Raw genomic sequence first — 22,932 nt, 5'->3', positions numbered from 1 at the left:
TTGTAGGTATATATGTAATATCTTTAAAATGTAATATATGGAAGCAATATTTCTCACTATACTGCCCTCTTTACACACTTTTTGTTATACAAAGTACAGTAATAGATTCCAAATTTGTTTGCTTTTGTTTTCATTAAATTTTGTATGGTTTCTCTTTTATTTGGTCTTTATTATTACAGAGAAAAGAAGATTTGTTTAAATTACTGTACGAAAATTAATGGTTTTTATGAGAGAAAGCAAAGGACACACTTTTCATACTAATTCCGACTAAAATTTTAATGTAAACCTGATAAAAAGGTTTAGTTTTTGCATGGTACCCTCAAAATCCTACATCCGCCCCTGATTCCTTTTGCTAAATCTGTTTATTTTTCTTATCGACCGCGGAGCGGTGTATTCAGAGACGTCTTGTATGGTTAAAAATCTCGCATATTTGCGCGCGGTAATCCGTTCTCTAAAGTCACGGAAAGCTGACGAAATCAAGAATCACGTTCCTCTATCTTTGAAGTCTCTGAATAACACTCGCTCGGAAAAAGTAATTATCTTCCTTAGATTTCTGTATTTGCAAAGTATTACGGAGATAAAACAGTTTTAAAGGAAAAAGTACAATATACTCCATAGTCTTTCGACCCGACTGTTACAACAAAACTTTCTATAGTACAACTATAATATAGTTGTAGCATATAACATATGTAATATAGGTTGCCTAAACGTAGCCTTACATGGAGACCAAACCTTTCTATATGTACTGTTCATATTAAACGGTAAATGGTATACAAATTCATAAATTTCATAAGATTTGACCGCGGTCGCCTCAGTGTGTTACACTGTGACCTAGTAGTGCTCAGATTTGCTCAGATCCATAAGCCGCCTAACTGAAAACGAAAGTGAAATCTACCATTTTGAAAAATTTATCCCTACACGCCAATTCGACCGCGTCCGCGGAATGTGGCTAATGTAGTCAGACCTTTCATAACCGTTTCATTTTCTTACATCGCACTTTCTATCGTGCTCCTCAACCAAACTTTTCATAGCGCACACTAATTAAACTTTTATTATCAATGATACTTAACGTACTACCCAAAATAGATATCCCTTAGGTATTACATTTTTATGACGCTACATCTAATGAATAATTAGTTAGTGAAAATCGTATAAATTGAAACGAGAAAAGGGAACGGGATAAAGAATAAAAAGAAGACCATATTATGTAAGATTCAAATCATTCTTTTTAATAATTTTCCTAACTTAATTGGAAAATAGATGATTAACTTTTATATTTGAACAATATATATTTGAATAAAGATGAAGATTTTTGAATTTGTTTGCTAAAATAAGGAATTCAAAATATAAATATTGGGTCCTGAAATTACACGCGCGATCGTAACAAGTTTTCGAAAATCTGGCCCGAACATGGTCCGAAACTGCGCGGGCCCGCGCGGGCCACGCGCGGGCCATTTTAAAAAAAGTATTAATCAAGAGGCCCGAACATGTTCGGGCCATGCCGTGGGTCGTTGTCGAAATTAGACAACGCATGTCGATATTAGACGATTCTACGGTACAATGTCAGCAATGACCAATGTATTATTGTTGTAAAGGAAAAGATAAAAGAGGTAAGACTAGCCTGGTTTCTAATCCTGATATAGGAGTTTAAGTTTAGACTGACTGTAGGATGGATCTCGACAGATCGTTTGGATGGCGCGGGGGGGGAGGGTTTGCCACCCACACATAAAATATCATAAATAAAATGTAAGTACAAATTGGCGTTAATCAAGTCAATTTGAATGACTTTATTATATAAAATAGCTATAGAATTCTTACCAAAAACACTTTTAAGGAGAAGAGATGGATAGGAAGAGTAAAAATCTTGCTTTGACAGATTGGTGGTTGGTTTGGCTTGCTTGTGTCTCGCCTCGCTGTCGCTCTGTCTATTTGTCTGATTTGTTGAAATTTTTTGTTGTCAAAATCCGAATCGGGGAAAAATATGAAATCCAGCCGAACTGTTACCGGGTGTGGGTGCCCGCCCTCGCCGGATACCCCCGGCCGGAGACTTTAGCCAATTTATGACCGAAGTTTTCCTTTTTTTTTATTAATGATTTTACCCCATAATTTTGATGGAAAAACACCCAAAAACAATCCAAAAGTTGCCTCTTAGCTTACCTGACTGCCTCCTCCCCCCCAGATATACTCTGTACCTCACGTCTATCGTTTCATATTACACTCTGTGTGCATTGTCTGTTTGATAAAAGATTTCCCGTACGGAAACCTTTGCAATTAAGTATAATTCTAAAATAGTAAAATTCCTCTCATCGTCTCCTCTTTTTCGCGACAGCACCCCCGTCTCAGCGGTCGGTTTGAAAAGTCTCGAACCAGAAAGAAAATGACAACAGACCTACTCTACGGCAGTCAATTTTAGAATCAGACAAGAAGTACCGTATCACGCTGGAGGGAGGAGATACGGAATCTCTTCGAGACCATAATTTTTACCCACGTCGGTAGTTTTTAGATCGAGCCACCCCCTCCCCGCCCCGACTTCAATAAGTAGTAAGTATGTTGTTTTTCAATTTTTTTCAAAAGGATGTCAAGAAGCCCCAAGTAGTTTCTACCGTGAGTATCAGTGAATGATTATATTAAACTTGGTAGCGGATCGAGGGTCTATTAATTGGAAACCAGAAGTATTCATGACAACCGGTACGAGATCATGCACCAAAATTAGCAAAATCCTAACATGCGTCTTCTAATTAACGCGGATGAATAATCTTAGTTTCGATTAATTTATTTTCTCTGAAAATTAGCGCGAGTATTTATTTCACTTACTTCCATATTTTCCTCTAATTCAATACGGCAAAGGCCACTACGCTAATTTTCAATTCACTTCGCAAAAAATTTGAACACAATTATCTAAAAAAGCTTACAGTATGTGGCCCCCAAAACGGCGATCAAATTTAAAATTTCTCTCAAAGCTAGAGGAAAAGAGGTTTTACAAAAATTTTTTTTGCATGCAAAACTTTAACATCTCTACTTTATTTCCCGACAGTTCATTTTCAAAATTTTCAATTTCAACAATATTTTTCAATAGCTTAAAGATAGGTAGCTTTTTTCTAATGGCCCCCAAAACGGAGGTTTGCAATTTTAGCGATTTCTCGAGATATCTTTAAGATATTAATACAAAATTTTGACCATAGTTTTGAAATGTGATTTAGAGGGTTTTGGGCATAAATTTGTTTGATAAAATTTTTACAGTATACCCCTGGTTGTCAAAATGCAGGTTTGGGGCCCCCAAAACGGATGTGTAGTTAAAATCAACTTATCAAGCCCAGTGGTAATAGGGGGAAAAACTATGAACATATTTGTGTTTACCCTTAAATTTACGACCCGATAGATGTAAAATTTATGATTTTTATGAATTATTTCAAGATTTTCGATATTGCAAAGTCCAAACTGAAAATTTAGAAATTTTCAAAATGACAATTTAGATTTAACAACGTCTTAATCAAGTTCTGAAAATCAATGTCTTTTGAAAATAGTTCCATTCATGTAAGGAAAAAGCTGTGAAAATTTGAGAAGAAAAGCTTAACTGAAACTGAAAATATTAAGCTTTAAAGGTATTTTTCTCCTATATTTTGCAGAAAAATGACAGAATTTGCCATTTTTACTGATTCAGCGAAATTTTTTATATATAATCTTAATTTTTTGTTATAAGCTATTCATGATATGCACCACTGCAATGTCTTCTGTTCCACCCAATAGCTCATTGGTTGGAAGTGACGTAAAAGCAGTCAATACGTCACTTTCAACCAATCAGCTATTGGGTGGAACAGAAGACATTGCAATGGTGCATATCATGAATTAACTCAACCTGATAGGAATGGAATCCCAAGATTTTTTGCTGTTTCTCATATTTAGAATTTTCGGTTTTATCAATGCTGATTCTAGGGTCCCAAAATACTGGTTGACCTTTAAGATGCTATATCTTTTACCCATCCTCTAAAGTCACAGATGTATCTGCATTTTCTGAACGGCATTAGGTGTAGAAAGTTTCCTATACCCCATTTTCATAACTTATTTTCAATATCCAAGGAGCTAGAGTGAGTTATATCCAATTTTTATCTAATTTTGGTGTTAAAATATCTCCTTCATACGCAAATATGTTATTTTGAATCTGTCTCAAACCATCAAAAACATGCTCATTTTCTAGTATAACCATCATTCTTTCTAAATAAACAAAAATCGTTTAATTCTGATAAATCTACAAGTCAGAATCCTCCTTTTAATGACAACCTCCGTTTTGGGGGCCGTCTCCGTTTTGGGGACCATATACTGTACCTGATGTGATAACTATAATTATGTAAGATGGTGGGGGTCAAATAAAACATTCTTAACTTTTGAAAAAATGAAATAATGAACAAGATTTTTCATAAAAATGTGCCTATATTTCAACATCAATTCTTCAACTAAAAGCAGACTAAAATCAGAGAGAAAGCAATGTAACAAATTGAAAGAAACGCTATAAAAACAAAAATAAAATAAAAATTCTCGCATTCATCACACCCATCAACGACTGGGATCGCGGCTGCAGACTCACATTCTTTCTAGCTAGATTGCGGTGTTGCGTAAAAAAAGAAACTAAAAAGTGATAACTAAAAAAATTAGGTCAGACAATCATAAAGTAAAAAAATTGGAATAACACTTTGGGTATTGCCCAAATAGATAAGGCAACCATTTCATGCAATTTGAATTTCAGTCAGTTTTACCTGTTCAAGATCTTGTGTAGCTTAATATTACGTCATCTTCCTTCCGGAAACACCCGAATAAAATAAAAGAAATTTGTTACTAAAATACACCCTGCCTCACAGCCTCGGTGAACCTTTTTCCCACAAGCGGGGATAAAGAATTTCTACTGAAATTCTAATCGGGATGAAGGTTGGAGTGCAATATCTAAACATTTAATTTCGAATGGGGATGAAATTAAGGTGATCATTCCAGTGGGGCTAAGATTCTAGGGTATTTTTCCCACCGGGGACGAAATTTTGGCCAAATTTTCCAGTGGGGTAGGGGTCCCAGTGGGTCTGTGACACAGGGGTGTAAAAATGAGGTTGATAAGATTTCGGCATTTTCTTTCGGGTGTTTCCGAGGGTCAAACTACGCGATCTTAATTTGGTACATTGCATATCAAGAATTGCAACTTCATAATTCGAAAAGATGAAACAATTACCCATGTTAAAACAACAACATTTTCCAACTTCCTTTCAGTGTACACAAAACCGAATAAAAAGATCATGTTAGAAGATTGGTAATGAGATTGGAAAATGTTTGCTTAGAATGTAACAAAAGACTTATTATACACAAATAAAATATAACACAATTTTATCATAATAATCATTAGATGGAATATTAAAATTATAATTTAAAAAATTATTAAAGGCTTTATTTCCTAAACGGAAGGAGTATGGAGACGTATTGTATACAGTGTGTCGTGGAAAAACGGAACACAATTTATAAGGATAAAAATCACCATAATTTATGTAAACTTGCTTCGTAAATTTGTAAATTTGTTCCGTTAAAATACACCTTTTCGACCGTAGTCGCGCGGGCAGGTGCGTGCCATTTGATTACTTAATTATCCCCCTAAACTAGATCCAATCTTTTCTGACACCTTTTCTGCTGTATTTATGTGGGAAAAAAGACGGATACGATTTTAGGGTGATAAACTGACAAAAAAAGAGCCCGCGCGGCAATTGACGGCTACGGTTGGAAACATGTATTGATCCAAATCTACTTCGAAATTGAATGAGTGAAAAGTTTTTTTGTTATTGTGATGATTGCAGTCTTAGTAAGTGATGTGTATTTTACTTTTAACAAAATATGTTTCGTTTTATTGCAGACACACTGTATAGTTTTGTGATAGGCTCTGAGAAATTTATTAAGCTTAATACTGAATGATTCTTGCAGCATCTTGCGCAAGTGATAAAATTTAACTCTCCAAATATATGAAACAAACTACTATAATCAAATAAATAAAAAATATTTTGTACTATATGTCCTAAAAAATAAAACTCTATGTATAAAAAATGGGGGTATTGTTATGCTATTTACGTTTAAAATGAAACATTGTATTTAATAAACATTTCTCTTTTGAAAGCTTCTTTGCGTCTGCGGAGGCATCTAAAATGAAAGAAAAAGGAATGTGTAAAAACCATGTTAAATAAAATCAAAATTTCTCGTCTTAAAATAAGAAAAGTAAATTGACAAGACCAGGTTTTTTACGACCAAGGCATCACCATGGATACTACGAGTAAACTTTTCGGTACCGACACAATGCTGGACAAAAGGTTTGTAGACTTCTGCAATATTTGCAAAATACTTCAATATCGACCAAAAACAAGTTCCCAAGAGGCTCTGGGTGCTTTCCAAACCCATTCAAAGCTGTTCAAAGTCTTTGAAAGTCACCCACTGCAGTCAAACCGCAAGGGCAAACCACAAGGGCTTGATTAACTGGCTTACACCAGTATCAAAACGCTGATTTTTTGCTTGTGGTTCCCTCAAAAGCAATTCAAAAGCAATGCAACGACTTCAAAAGTGTTTTTCTTAACTTCCATCCCCTTTCAGACTCATTGAAGAGTCATTTTGCTCTATTTCTCATCATTTTTCACTGAAATTTCATTTGTCTACAACCTTTTGTCCGGCATTGCAGAAACAAATTAAAAAAAGAAGAAAGCAGCTAAAAACATTACGACCAAAATGCTAATTTTATAGCAGGGTTGCCACGATTTTGTTTTGATCAAAATTTAGGAGAATTTAGTAGAATTTAGTAATTTTCAACTGTTTTTTAAGGAAAAAAATTAGGAGTTTTGAGGAGAAGTTCACACTTTTTCAACAAATTTCAACTTTTTTTTGCCATTTTATCGTAAAATACCCTTTTTTAAACAAGTGAAATGCTTTTGTCAACAATCATATATGCCATGAACAGGATGATTTTTTAACAATGAAAATTAAATACAAAGTAAATTGAATTTCTGAAAACTTAAGTAAAATATTTTTTAGGAGATTTTAGGAGAAAGTATTCAAAAAATCAATTTCATAAGGAGATTTGAGGATATTTTAGGAGACTTTTCAAAACTTAAGAGAATTTAGGATTTTTTAGGAGGCGTGGCAACCCTGTTATAGTAATAAGACGACAACAATAATGCGCGGTTCTTGATGAACCCAAGATTGTGTGAACTCGTGAATGTAAAGCACTAGCAAAGTCGAGACTGCTCCTAACGAATCAGCAAAATAATCGGTTCTGACTAAGTTGAAGAAAAATCTCTTTTGGCCGCAATACAAAACATTTATCAACCCTTAGAAGCGCGTTTGGCTTTTGAGTTGACTGGTATTGAATTTAGAAGTTTTTCTATTTGCATGACATTCCGGTCTCCTCTAAAGATAACAACTTCACTGAGGGCTGATAGGTGTATAAAATTTGGATGGGTTGAATAACTTACTGTCTATAAATTCGATTATTTCTGTATTTTGTGATATCGAAAGAAGGTGCATGCGGCATATGAATTATGAATGAATTGTATGATACAATGAACTGATACCTGAAATAGTACAATGAAATGCAGCTTAATAATAAATATCATTAAGTTTCTATGCAATCCCACAGTTTTAATAAATAGTGACTGATAAGTATAAAATACTACACGGGTACTATAATTTTTTTGTAATCTGAGAGTGATGTTTTGGTTATCCAAAGATTAATTATCTGTTTTTCGTCGAAATTGGCAGGGTAAAACTTAGGTCATTCAACCATAATTTAGGTATCCTAACTTCGAATGTGAATAAAGCAACGTAGTAGCGGGGCCGAGAATATCTTATATAGTACAGATCAGTAAAAACATCTTACTTAAGGGCGTGTAATTCCATGATGTGCGAAACTTTATTCCATCCGAAGCCTACAAAACGTATATCGTAGTGCGGAAGGTTCTTTTTCTCCACTAAAATGTATGGCTCAAAGTCTGCTTCCCATGTGATCTGAAAGAGAGAGTGATAAATAAGGAATTAAAGTTCTTTAAGGACACGGTGTGAAGCGAGATACAATAATCTTTGCAGCAGGGGGCGAGATTATTTTTGTAAAGCAGGAAGTATTATAAAGGCTGCTCACTGGGTGATATACTGAAAAATAAAATCAAAGGTTGTAAACAGGGACAAAGTTCTATGACTTCCTTTTTGTATTTGTGTATTTTTTGTATTTTAAACTGTTTATACATTAAAATATTTAAATCTACCTCATAATTTTGGTCAGCTGTCTTCCATTTTTCAAAATCAGTTGGCGCATGTCCTTTCAACCAAACACTTGCTCTGAAAATAAAATGAATTGAAATGTATTTCCAGCGATGTTAAACAACAAAAGTCCGAATTTGAAGTTTGAAATTAAATTTTCAAGAAAAACACAAGAACCTACTAGCGTGGCAGTGGAAATTCGGGTAATTAGATAAGTTTGCTAGTTTACTGGCGATACAGAAACGCAGGGGCGTGGATTGGATTACTTTTTTTAATTTTTTTTTGATTTACACGAGATTAAAATTTGCGAGTGAAATCAATGACGCGAAATTGTTAAGATAAATATTTGAGCTCCTGGAAAATTTGCAATTTGACAAAACTTGGCGTTTTCAATGTTTTTATCTTAAGTGATTTTTGGAAAATTCGCGAATTAAATCCATGCGAAATATTTGAAAACGTTGATTATAATACAATTATATACAATTAAATCTGTAGGAATCAGACTTCATTTTGCGTACATATTACCCACCTGAATGTCTCAACATCCTTGTTTTGCCAAAGTGCCAGCAGTTCGGCTTTTGATTTGGGAAAATTAAATTTGTATTGGAATGTTTCGAAAGCCGGAACGACCAAAGCCTAAAACAAGGTTTCGATTGGTCAAAATATTAACAGCAAGTTTAAGAACATTTTATTAAGGCTTTGTGGACTCTAAAACACCCTATTTCTCAGGGAGTTGCACAAAAAAAACTTTGTAACTAGTGAAATTAAACCCAATTTAGAATATTTTTAGGCTAAAAATTCAAAAGGTTTCAAATGTGTGTGTATTTTGGCGAGATGTCCAAATCCACAATTTTTCTGAGGAAATCATTATGGCGAGTTATAATGTAAATTTTAACAAGGTTTATACTTTCCTTTAAGAAAAATATTCTCATTACCTTTTTATTAAGATCCATACTTGAACTAAGTGTTCTGAAATGCAAATTATGAGATAAGTTATTACTAGGATAGGCAAATCGTAGTGCTTAACAGACCCCTGTCGCTGGGGTGTAAGATCAATAATTATTCGACAAGGATAATGAGGGAAGGAGAACCGGTGAGCAGAGGACAGAAATAAAGGGGAGTCACGTCCGTAAACAACATGAAATTTTATTTCTACTCAAAAGAATCAGGGCAAAATAAACTTACTTTAAATTTTGATATAATGTGTCAATTGGTAGAAAGTCAATATCGCACAAAAACACGTGACTGCTTTGTACTTGCTCCAATGCAATATTCCTCAAGTAATTGACGGGGTACAAGTCCTGGAAGAAGAAAAAATACATCAAACGTAACCAACTGACCGTCACTTTCTTGGAGCGAAATTCAGTCATTTTTGTTGAGAGCAATTTTATAATCAGTAGCAATGGGTAGCAAAAATAAAGCCCAACATCACATTTCTAAAGAACAATTCAAAAATTGGGGACTGGAAAGTAGCACATTTTTGACACTTATTAAAAATAGCAAATCAGATGCTTACCCCATCTTTATAAACTATGTGTAGACCGATGTTCCTGCGGTCTTTCAAGATTTCAGATCGTTCGGAATATCGGAGAAATTTTTGAGCCTCTGCATCGGAAGCATACAAAGCGATCGACATCGGTCCTGTGAGAGAGAAGAAAGAATATTGAATACTTGTCTATCATCTCTAGCACTGAAAATACCCGAGGTGCATAATTTAAACGAATTTCATTTTGAAGCTAGAATAAGGCTTTTGGCAAGTTTTTAGAGCAAAATTTGACGTCTAAATGAATAAAATCCCATAATTAAACCCCATTAAGAGAGGGGTTCATACTATGGAAATCAACAGATTTTCAAAAAAGATCTGGATCTTCAGCAACAGTTACTATACCTTGCCATAGTTTAGCCAGGCTTTCCAATATTTGCAAGCGATCCATCGATAAGTGTGCCAGTAATGTTACATCGTTATCGACATACTATAAATAATGGAAAGCATCACAAGGTAAGAGAAAAATCGCAGTTCTTTGTAGGCTAAAAGCTCAAATAGCTAAGTAAATCTGAAGGCTTATCAACTAAAAGGTGTATTATGATAAGAAGGCGTAGCCACTAAGACAAGGTTTGAAAGAGGGCGTTTAGAATCACGGTTTTGGTAAAGGTTTGAGTGAATTTAGACAAAATGAAGTCGTCGCAATTAAGTGCCAGTATCATAATTTTAGACTTATTCTAAAAATTGTTACATTCAAAGCAAAAGAAATGGCTTACTTTGACGTTTGAGTAATCGAGGTAAAATAGATGGACACGCCTCGATAAGTTTTGCTCGATAGTGAAGTCATTGCATTGATCACCTTCGTTTAATTGTTTGGTTTCTATAGTAACTGCTGATGCTTGATGTTCGAAAGGGCCAACGTTACAAGATGAAATCATCATTCTGAAATGAGTAAGGGTTAGAGTATGGTGTAAGTATCGTAAATTCATGATATGCGTCACTGCAATGAAATTATGCAACTTTTCTGTTTTTGTTCCACCCAACTGCACCCAATACGTCACATTTTCTATTGTTTAAGTGACGTATTGGGTGGAAAAATTTCTCAGAAGACTCTCCAGTGGTGCATATCATGAATAGAGAAGTTCCACATTTTCTTTGTTGCATGATGCATATCTCTCCTAGCCTTTACCGACACTCATCATCTTGTTGTGCGTCGTTATCCTATTATTCTTTAGGGACGGTGTCTACATTTTAAGAGAACTGGTCTAAGAAAAATATACAGATCAATTTGCGTCATTTCACCTTAACAGATAACCATCGTATTGCAGAAATGTCAAATACATATTTCTGAAGAAATCAACATGCTTATGTTTGACTTCAAGTTTTTTGGGTGAGTTCCAATGTATGATTTTCAAATCGACAATATCAGTATAACACGTGGCACTTTGCGCATTATCACTTAGTTGGATGTTCCATTCACACGGCAGCCGGTAAACAATATCTGGATTATCTTTCAATGCCGCGTTAATAACATCTTGGTCAGCTAACACAGTGGATAGAAGATTAACCAGCTGTTTCTCAGCCGTCAACCGCCATAAATTGGCCCATTTTATTTGACGTAATTTCTTGAGGTCGAACAGCATGACACCTGTATTGAACCCTCGACCCTACAAAAAAAAAGTCATTCCATAGTCCTTATAATGGTCTGGAAGCTTATTGTTTTAACTTTCTGTTAGCTTTTCTTTTGTTAATATCAAAAGATGAAAATCGATTTGTTTTTGATCACGTTACCAAGTACTCCTCTTGGGATTGGTTTAAGATTTAAGCCATGATCAAAAAGTGAACAAAACAAACTAATTTCTCAACGCAAGTTCAAGTAAGAAACAATGGAAAGAAAGAAAAGGCTTCCCGACCAGGGTTTTTTATAAAGACTATTCTCAAAGATATTATGGTGGAGTCTCTTTAACTCGAAACTCTAATAACTCGAATGTCCCCTTAACTCGAAAGGTTTTTATGGCCCCTCCAGTTTACAATTCATAATAAATCTTGCTCCATAGCTCGAAATTTCCTTAACTGGGACAAATTGTTCGAGTTATGGAGACTCCACTGTATAAGAAGAAATATAATAAATTCAGACAGTAAACATCTCATGACTGTTTGGATTTCTTTTTCTAAAGCATTTTGTTTTAACCTCTTCTGGACCACCACGCGCCATTTTTCATCATTAAGCCGGGAAGCAAAAAGCTAGATCTTAACTTTATACAGATTAAATTTGACTGAAGCAAAAAAAAAAAAAAAACATAGAAGAAAGAAAATATAAACTTACTAGAGCAGGCCAATGGTTATAATTCTTCCATAATTTTCCGGTGTACCATTCACTTTGATTTTCCACAAGACCTATCGCCTGAGATAGTAAATAACGTTACAACAAGGGGATGAAGGTTGGAAAGTACGCAAATGTACTCAAGGGACTTCAGACGTAGAAGGTGACACAGGATTATGTTAACTTGTATTGACACTCTCTTTTAAAAGATCGAAACTTCGGGGCATAGCCATTACCTCTTGTAAATAAACTAAAATTAATTTGAGACAGTCAGAGAGACTACATTAAAAGAAGAAATTTTGGCGGGAATTTAATTTGGCGGTTGCAGGATATGTAAGGTAAAAAATGATAGCAAAATCGTTGAAATTCCAATTTTGGAGCGTAAATTAAGACGAAATTTGGCGGTACCTTAAATAAATCAAATTTGGCGGACGGCAGAAAATAGAAATTTTGACGGGAACTTAATTTGGCAGATTTTGGCCCAATCCGCCAAATTTTCTTTCCGTCAAAATTTTGTCATGTTAACATTTTCTTTATCGGACCTTGACGTTGGTCGGATGAGTGAAAATGGAAAGCTACGAAACAAATAAAAGAGCCAGTACCTGTTGTGAGTTGAAGCATTCAAATAGTTTCCATAATTCAGCGATATTCGTTAAGAAGAAAACATCTGTGTCCAGTACTATGACCTGAAAAAATGAAATTCAGTCACATAATTATTTGGTTTCCACTCCTATACACTATATGAATAGTCAAACACATTAACGAAGCTTTTTAATCTTCACAGTAAAACTTCTAATTAACATACACTCTAAAAGGCGGACACTTCTATTTAGCGGACACTTCTATTTAGCGGACACTTCTAATTAGCGGACACTAACCCGTTTTGACGATGTTGTTCGTAGATAGCTATCGAAGGAGGAGCCTTCTACAGTAGCAGATTTACTCATTGTAACAAACAAGCCTTAGTTTTGAAGAAGGCTAGGCTATGTAAGCCAGTACCTCGACCCCTAACCAGATCTTTATTCGTCCACTGTGCAATAAAAAAGCAGCGGTCATCTGATACAGTCTAGGACAATGGTGATTAGTTTTCTGAGCTAGCCGAGGAGGGAAAGTAGAAAACCGAACCTTTTCCAGGATATCCGGGAGCGCTTTGGTCAACGTGAGTTTCATTAATCCAAAAACTCCGGAGTAATGACTGTTTGGTATCCACTCTACTTCGGTCTAAAAAATCGAAAAGATAAATCAAAGGGATGAGAACAGATAAGAAATGAGCCAGTCATGTATGAAGTATGAAAAGTAAAACATTCAAAATGGTGATGGAAGTGATTGTAGCCTGCTGTGAAAAAGTTTGTGAAAGACAATTTCGGTAACAAAACGTACCTTTAATTTGTCTGCATCGTAAAAACTGATTCCAACTGAAAAGTAAAAAAACATCACTGTTAAATGTATGAAAACAATGTTCACCAAAGGTGCTTAGAAATTTTGATAATAAAACATCGCATTTAGGATGACAGATTGAATGTAGCGCTTTCTTTGTTTTCAAGCAGCATACTTTTCAAAATGTGGCATTATATTCTAAATGGCTTCATTTCCCATCCACGAGTGCTTTAAACTCAACTAAAAGTTTCTCCCATAATGCTCTCTTTTAACTATAAACGAAGATCACGTGACAGAAGCTAAATCAGAGGAACACATATCGTGAACCGAACCAGTGAAAGTATACCCATGAGATACCCTGCCGCCTCGCAACGTCGTTTTAACGTCCATCTAAAGTCCCTAACGTCTTTACGAACGTTCAAACAACGTTGATTCACCAATGACGTTACCTTTTTGAAGTTTCCACGTGTTGAAGAGGACCTCCAGTACATGTCTACCAGGTTCATCAGACACAAAGTGGAAATGTAGAGGTTGTTTCCGGTAAAACAAGATGGATTTGATGAGAGTGACAACACGTCTGGTTTCTTTGAAGCCTGCACACACAATCGCTACGTGAATGACCTTAAAATGTGAAAAGTGAAAAAAAGTAAATTTGCTGTCTTTATGGTTAGGGGAAACGTGAACATTGAGAGCGATACTTCTAACCTTTTGATAAGCTTTCAAGCCCTCTTTTTCCGAGCGGTTAAGGATTTTGACCCTCGCAATTTTTAGAACAAACTACTATTAACGAGACTTGATTCTTGTTGGTGAGAATATCCTTCGGGACTCGTTAGTGATAAAACGCCTCTTTTTCAAAAGTCGCGAAAAACAGTCGTTGATAGGAGATTCCCTGACTATCAAAATTTGTAGATACGAGAGACAAACTATTATAAAAAAGAAGAGATTTTCCCTGAAAATAATTGGATCCAATGGATTAAAATTCTTCAATAATTAGGAGAATATTATAGTGGTTAAAAGAGCTTAATCAAAAAAATAAACTACAAGCTCATTTTTTGTATAATTGACCAATAGAGAAAGATTATAGCGAATAAAATTATCAGATTATTAGCTAAAGACTTTACATAAGAGGATAAACTGTGTAAAAAAACTCTTTTATTATAAGTAAATAATGGTTTTAGAGAAAGTCAAAGCCGGATATGAAGGGCCTATGTATAGTGTTAGCTTCTTTACTTTATAGCTCAATTTGCACTGAACTCATCGAGGTCATAGAACAGTACTACAACGCTAACAGAAATAAAACATGCTGCTTTAGGAAAGCTACAAGTCAGCCTGAATGTAAATTGAAACCAGCTAGCTTTAATTTTGTCGCATTAGAGACATGAATGCTGTGTCTAGTGCACTCCGATACTCAATGTGTAAAAAAAGTTAATGTTCTTCCTTTAAAAGAGCCCCTGGTCTTATTTTGGCCCGGCGAACGGCGATTTTCGCCGGTTCAAGGCACGAAAAAAATTACAATTCACCGTTCGAAAAGTTCGGATCGCCGCCTTTAAGTATATATAAATTACGATAATCAATACACTGTACTTGCTAAGAATTCGCCGGTTTAGAATCTAAAAATCGCCAGAGTTAATTTTTCATTCGCCAGCCCTGGCCAGCCTACTAAAACAAAGAAAACCGCTGGGTTTAAAACTATGATTTGAGTCTACGTTTTCGAGAAAATATGTTGCAAGTAAACAGAGCTATCTATAGCGCGACTACTAGGGAAAGAAGGGCTTATAGAAGGAAATAAACTTACTTGGCATTTAGGGACTTTACTTTTGGTACAGTCAAAATGTTCGTTTGCTTGTCGTTGTTTCTTTTTGATTTCTTCATAATTCTTCCTGGCGTATTCAAGTTCATGTTTCAAAAGTTCAATCTGATGATCTTTCTTTTGAATCTGTGCACCATTTTCTTCTTTTAGAGTTTCTATCTGTTTGTGGAAGCTGTTTGTTTCGTGTCTGTATGAGACGCTTAGTGAATGCTCTTCTGAGAAGCCATCTAAAATAGACGAGACCGATACGGTTGAGTATGGAAAGTTTAGCCATTAATGGCCAAATAAATAAAACGAATTCAGGAGTTTGGGAGTTTTTTATTCCTGAGCATTAAGCATCGAGGTATCAACTACAATATCCCATAACATATCCCAGAGCTTAGTTGCAAAAGATGTGAGTGAGGACTATTATCAAACAAAGACAATATTTTGAGAGGTTTATCATGGTCTTAACCATTGATCACAGACTTCCGTATACTTCAAATGTTTACTTGGAAAACATTACAGTAGGAAGCAAACATGTTTAAGCTGTCAACTCTTTTGTCTGTTGTATGACCGCATTTTACTACGTTATTTATAAGCGTCTAATTTTATCAGGAAAAAGAGATATTGCAGGAAGTAGCAGACAATTTGCTTTAGTTACTAAAACGATTGTCAACCGATGAACTCTTTAAAAACACTGTATGACTCAGTATTTTTTGGCTAACTAAGTCTCCTGTTGACTGTGAGATATTGGAAAAGCCTATTATATTCGACAATAACTTAAAGTGTGAGCATTCCTACAAGAATACTCTTATGAAAAATACGAAAGGCTCTTGTCACTTTTTGAAAAGAAACAGCGTCTAAATTTGTAAAGAAGAGAAGTCAAATATAATGACAAAAGGTCTTACGCTAATATATCTTAAAACTGTCACAACAAAGAAAACGTTAACTAATCTCTTGTCAAACATTCTCTCAAGAGGGTGATTCCCTTATTCACAAGTTGTTGTCAAGGAATTACCAGGAAACAAATGTCACTCGGCGGGAAAGAAAAAATTCCTATCAAAATGTTGAGGTCTGTATGTCTGGTTTTTGATGAAATTTGATGATAAAAGTGTAGCCAGAAATTTGATGAAAGAAAGAAAGGAAGTATGGTGTTCAATCAAAAAGATGAAATTCATTGAAATAGAAAATGATGATGATGAGTATCTTAGATTAGAATCTCAGATTACAAAGTATTGAGCTGTCCTTATTGACAGCTGTTCTTCAATTTCGAATCAAACCGAAATAAATTGCTAAACAGACTTTCACCAAGGAGCTTTAATAAAATTTATCCTACAATTTTTTCACAAACCACATCTTTAGACGAGTTTGTTTCTCAGGAAAAGAAAAAGTTTATACCCTTTTATCTGATCACTAATGATAGCTAACCGATACTAAATTAGCCATTTAATTAGCGGTTTGTAAAGACATTATTTCATTCTTAAGGATTTCGAATAGTTAAAATCCTTTTTTGCTGCATGCTGAAGGAAGAAGTGCTTCTAAAAATCCATTCTCTTTTTATAGGAAAATTTGACTTTTGACGACGCTAAAAATGCATTTAATTTTTGTCTGCCTAGAAGATATGGATTTTAAGCATTCTGGACCACCCTGGGAAAAATTTGAAACTTGTAAATATCACAATCTCCGTGATGATGGAGACGACCGACAAAAGATTGTGCCATACATCACACATAATAAAATCTCTTGTCATCATCGTTCAACATTTGAAACTAGTTGAGTCATTCGAGCTGGAAGTAACACTATCAGACAATAGGATTTTTTTGTTTGATTTAATGGATGGCTTTTAAATCCAGGCTTGACTAAAAATAGTTGTAACAATAAAGCATCATTTTTAGCGACCTCTGATTCTTACAGATACAGCAAAGGAAAAACGGAAGGAAAAACAAGAGCATTTCATGTGTAGACATAATAAGGTTCGGTTAGAACCCCTGTGTAGTCAAAACCTATGATTTAACAAAGAGTGGTTCTTATAATTATGAAAAATTTCAATGTGTGGTTTAAAGGAAAGGTCATGTTATAATGTATCACCTTATTTTTCTTTCATTTCGTGTTTACGTGCTACTAACTTTGGAACCAAAACAATCATTTGTAACAAAAGCATTGTTTCCAGACATCAACAAAATTGTATAATACCTTTAAAGCCTTACAATATGTAAGTAGCAACAAAAAAAGACTCAAACATATTATGCTTATTGTTGGTGAATATTTTCTTCTCACTTTTAATTTAAAATTCACTTTAAAACCATTTTAAGATGGCTCTTAACACTTTATCAATTTTGAGTGCTCCTTATAAAAATCTTATTTTTGTTGTTGTTCTCCTTTCCGAATTTCCAACTAAAATTTCAAATTAATTATCTGAAAAATTAGATGAATTGAATTTAACAAATACAATGGGATATACGCACAAGATGATTAATAAAAAGTATTTTAAAGGTGATGACATCTTGCCTTAGGGCTAGTCTTCAAGAAAAGATGATTTTTAGTAAGAATGTCGAAACAGTGGTCCACTTTGGAAGCTCCCTGCAAAGAAACATATTAGATTGACAAACAACAGCTGGAAATCACCAACAAGGTCGATAGTATTATGTATTATCATAACTTAATTATAATGTCATTACTAAAACATTTAATCTTGTGTAAGCTATCAAGTTTAAAAACGCAATATTATTAAGATTACATAATTGCATCTTGTTGTAAATTCTCACATTGTTTATTATTTATATGACACATTAGGATACCCTCCCCCAATATTGTTCAAAAAAAAGTTATCCTCCATTTTAAGAACTCTGTAATTAGACTTGTATGTGCAAATTTTCATTTTTTTCAAAATTTTATTTTACTGATGATGGCACTAAGATGAGGACGAACGTTTGTAAATGAATTAGTTTTACAAAAACCAAATGATGAATCTGTGTTTTATATTTATCTTACAAACCATTGGTGAGATCAACTTACATGAATATCCTCCATTTATTATAAACAAAAGATAAAAACCCAAAAAGGTATCTTTCACTATGAAAAACCTTACAGTGCTGACAAATTTTCATTTTGATGGCGATGAGTAGAGAAATTGCCATCTTGCACTTTTTTTATAAGAACCATAAAATTTTGCTGAGGCTTGGCTGCTCTTATTTTTTTGACATTTTGAGCCTCAAATTGTTCTTATCCTGTTCTTATTTGTAGGGTGTAATTGAGGTATTTTAGGCGTTAAATATACCTAGTTTTTACCTAAAAAGAAATAAAGAACAAACTCAGATTCTAATTTCAAATGGCTGAGAAAATGCTTTTGAAATTTTTAAGCTTCTTTAGTCAATAGTGAATAAAGTAAAACGTATTAGGAAGTATTTTAAGTACACCAACGTCCAACATTCACAAAAAGGCATTACAAAAAGTAGAGCACCCTTAGATCAGGGAAAATTTTTAATATTATGATCCTAATATGTTGTTTAATTAACAAAGAAAATTGACCCCACTGGCTCACAACTTACTGAAACTGTGAAATTGCAATTCAGGTGCTTCAGATTTTATTGGCACTAGCATAAATGAGCGTTAAAAATGGGGGAGAACTCTGAGTCAGAAATTTTCCCCAATAATCCAATTTTTCCAAATCAGAAAATTGGGGCAATTTTCCTGCAAACTTTGATTTTATTGGAAATTTTTTTTGGGAAATCACAGGGAATTTTTCATCCCAATTTTCCTGAATCTTTTATCAGGAAATTGGAAAATTTTTGGAAATGTGGGAGATGCAGGAGAAAATCCTGAAAATGCGGGAGATTTGGCTGAATTGTTTTCTTGCAGGGGAAACGTTGGCATGCTGGAGTCTCCCGCTTAATGCAGGAGAGTTGACAGCTATGCCTAGGATAGAGAAATTATCACGCTTACAGTCACTGCTAACCCTGCGCTTGTGACACGACAGAATTATTAGAGAATTTCCGCTGTCACAATGGCAACTGCAACGTGAAAACATCAAATTCACACCTTTGAGATGCCAAAACTCTGAGTAAACCCCATAATTAGCCGTTTTCTCTTCTTGTGCCTGACAGCAATACACTCATTTACCGTATTGAATCTCAGGCAATTTAGCGAGTATCGGACGCACTGGACCTATTCACAACCTGCCCAGTGTTCAAATTGTCTGGTGGAAAAGTTTCCTCATTTGACATCAGACATTTTGCTTCAAATCAAGTGCATTTCCATGGTGTGTGTCGTAAGCAGGGTAGTCTTCATTTGGTTTTCTCCTGAGAAGTTTGAATTTGCTTACAAAAGGGTTTGACAGGATTGATTCTTTGATATTGCTTCCATAGAATCAGCTATTTAGCTCCATTGACATTGGTCTTGGTGACAGAGTTTATACAGAGTATATAGAGTATAAACTTTTGATTTGAAATGCCCAGACGGTGTCAATTGAACAACTTCGAACAAAAATCGCAATCGAACCAATCGAGCGTAATCGAACGCGATCGAATAATTGCGATTCAATTGTCAAACGTAATTGACTCTTAATTAAACGGCCGATTCCTGGGTAATATTCGATTGATAGAGTACTGTTCGATTGATAATGATAGTTGACTATGTTCGATTGGTTCGATTGATTGTCAATTACATTGGATTAATGTTTGATTACGATCAGTCAGGCACATCCTGGCAAATGAACGGGGTGAGCATTTGCATGGGATATTCGGCACCCAGTGTAAATGAGATAGGACGTCTCAGGCTAAAAGCGTGAAAATGAATAAAAATGAACTTCAAACTGAAAATGGGAAAAAAGAAAGAAAACTGGGAACTTTATTTTTTCGTTAAAAGTTTCTTCAATCTTCAAAGACTAAATTGACCCATGGAAAAAAAATTTCATCTATGCAGTTCTTCAAAATGAAGCAAAATATTTCAAACCCGGTTCAATTACGTGGGGTATTCAGCACTATTACATCACTTTTGTTTTCGACCCCTTGCATTTGCCACCAATCACAAGTGAAAAATACCCCGTTCATTTGCCAGGATGTGCCTGACTGACGATTATGTTCAATGAGATTGGTTTCAATTAAATCAAAATGGATCACTCTGTTAGAGCTTTTTAGCGTGGGCGGCCGAGTGCTTAACAGTCGGGTGTTTAAGATAAAAACTGCAATTATTGCTCTTTTCGGAAATTATTGCCGAAAACGGCAATTTTTTTAACGATGAAATGCTGAACCAGCAAAATATGTTGTCCTTTTAAGGGCAAAGATGTCAGAGGTGTTTGAAAACAGTAAAATTGCATCGAGAAAAAGGTTTTTCGGATTTTTAAAAGTAATTTTTTCAATTTTTCGTTGCTCAATAACATGAAAAGTTCTAAAATAATATGTTAAAAGATCCTGCATCGATGCCGAAACACAGCCAGAAAGAGATAACAAAACCCCCGTTGTAAATTTGTTTACCTATCTGCATTTCCAACAAAAACCAGTTGAAAACAAAACTAAACGAGGCACAGTGGGCCTACTTATCGCGAGGGTGTCAAATACCACGTGTTCAATTACTGTTATTTGGTTTAATTAAGGTTCAATATATCAAATCTCTCAGTTTAGTTGACACTTTGGTATCTTCGTTGCGTCACAGCGAAAGGTTTGTTTTTATTTCAGTTTATATCTTTGAAAGACCCCATCGGATTTAGGCAGCACTGTCGGATTTAGGACCACTCACGGTACCAAAGCGAATAAAATCTCTAATACACAATTGAATCGATCGAACGTAATCGAATACAATCGAACGTAATCGAAGCAATCAAACTTAATCAAAGCAATCAAACTTAATCAAAGCAATCAAACAGTAAATCCTGGGTAATATTTGATTGCGATTTGATTGCGTTTGACTTCAATTGCGTTCGATTGATTTGGCGTTCGATTCGTTTGATTGACACCGTCTGGAAATGCTGATGGAATGGACAGAACGACAAGGAAAGAAAGAAAGAAGAAGTTTAGGAATTTAAAATACTTACTATCAGCAATGAGATGTTTTTCCTTCTTGTAAGTATGAGTTTTATCAAATGTGGAGCTCCAGAACAGCAACATAAACGAACAGGACACAGAACAAGTAGCAAGGGTGAAAATAATTTTGTTGATCATACTTTGTCTTCTACCCATACTCTGACATTTTTACACTTCAATTCTCTTCATAGGTCTTGAAGGTAAATCCTTCAATGACCTAAAATACTTGTTAGCAGGTCGAAACTTCAGTTTATGCAGAAGATTTGACAAATTTCAATGAAAGTAAAACAAAGTGGACGTCCCAACAAAATCAGTTCTTGTTTTGAAGAATTTGTTTTGAAAGCAAAAAGTTGTAAGCTTGTCACTCGGGGAATCCCCATATATAATACTCCGGGCTTTCAATTTGGTGAAGGCTTCTTCGTAAAGACGAAAGACATGTATCTACTTTTCGGATCCGGCATGCGGGAATAGTGTCAGGACCTGCAGGCGACCTGGTAGGGTTGGATATGGGTGTGGTTTGGGTGTGGTTTGGGTGTGGTTACGTATCAGATAGGCTAGGAATTGGGTTATTATCAGTTAGGGTTAGGGTTGGAGCTCGAAACAAGCACTTTTTTGTGATTTTCTCTTAATATAGTCTGGTCTGCAGTTTGTACAATATAAATAGCCGTCAGAAACGCTCTTTCGGCATGAATCCGTGGCGCAGTGGTTAAGGCATTGGGTTCCAATACATCGGAACTTTGCATTTAGTGGGTTCGAATCCCACCGGCGGCGATTTGTCGGTAAGTCATTCAGTAAGTTAGAAGACATAGAAAATAACTTACAAAGAACCAGAAAGTCAGAAAAACTACGAACAAGAGACTGGAAAGTACGAAATAAGTCCAGATCTGTCTTTCGTCTTTACGAAGAAGCCACGACCTTTCAATTTGAATCAGTTATACGGATAAAGTAACAAGAGCCGCTTAAATGCGGATAAATATTCAATCTAAAAATGACGAAAACAAAAGAAGAGTGTTGTGAATGATTAGTTTACCTTATCGGGGAAAAAAATATCGGAGCTTTAATTTGTCGGGTTTTTTTTTCATCGGGGAGAAATTTCGTCACCTAGAGGAATTTTCGTCACCTTCCCCCGACCAAAATTTCAAATTCGTTACTTTTCTCTCACAAAAGTTTCAAATTCGTCACCTTCCCCCGACTAAAAGTCCAAAAGAAATGGTTGCCTTCAATAGCTCGAAAATGGATCTTGTAATTTTATGTTTAAAGAACTAATTTCGGTAATTAAAGGTGTAAAAAGTTAGATTTGAAGTTGCGGTATAAAATTTCGGGTAAATGTTTTGGTCGGGGATAAAAAAGTTGGGTACAAGTTTTGGTCGGATGATAGAATGTCGGGGAAATATTTCGTCGGGGGAAAATTTTGTCACCCCGTCATCCCCGACATTTTTCCCTGGACTATATGAGCAAGCAAAGACGATGAAAAGTAGGCGAGAATAGTTAGCGATTTTTGAGCAGGATCATCCTCTTATGATTTCTACTAATAAACATCAGAGGATCAATCAATGTTTGTTTGTTTGATATTTGGCGTGCCATTCGAAAGAAGAAAGACTATAGCCCATTTCTTTTGTAAACTTTTAATATTAATATTAATATCAGGATCAAGTCCGGTTGGACTGGTCGCTGGTTG

At 35.1% G+C, this 22,932-nt stretch overlaps 1 protein-coding gene across 1 annotated transcript; it reads right to left on the bottom strand.

Moving 5' to 3' along the window:
- Window positions 1-5,926: 5,926 nt before the first annotated feature.
- On the bottom strand, window positions 5,927-21,646 carry LOC136809134 (xylosyl- and glucuronyltransferase LARGE1-like). Its single transcript, XM_067065679.1, has 18 exons — window positions 21,266-21,646; window positions 15,241-15,482; window positions 13,895-14,066; window positions 13,449-13,483; window positions 13,194-13,289; window positions 12,671-12,754; window positions 12,072-12,149; window positions 11,048-11,412; window positions 10,522-10,687; window positions 10,151-10,235; window positions 9,779-9,903; window positions 9,448-9,563; window positions 9,198-9,231; window positions 8,792-8,898; window positions 8,268-8,340; window positions 7,886-8,013; window positions 7,482-7,580; window positions 5,927-6,162 (listed from the first exon to the last, which is right to left on the bottom strand). Exons 1-18 carry the CDS (start codon window positions 21,408-21,410, stop codon window positions 6,096-6,098), a joined length of 2,217 nt encoding a protein of 738 aa, XP_066921780.1. The 5' UTR covers window positions 21,411-21,646; the 3' UTR covers window positions 5,927-6,095.
- Window positions 21,647-22,932: the final 1,286 nt, after the last annotated feature.

The sequence above is a fragment of the Clytia hemisphaerica genome, unplaced genomic scaffold (genome assembly GCF_902728285.1).
Source record: "Clytia hemisphaerica strain Z4C2 unplaced genomic scaffold, Clytia hemisphaerica genome assembly, whole genome shotgun sequence".
Lineage (NCBI taxonomy): Eukaryota > Metazoa > Cnidaria > Hydrozoa > Leptothecata > Clytiidae > Clytia > Clytia hemisphaerica.
The sequence above is the reverse complement of the archived record's forward strand: the minus strand, read 5'-3'. Positions and strand labels throughout refer to the sequence as shown.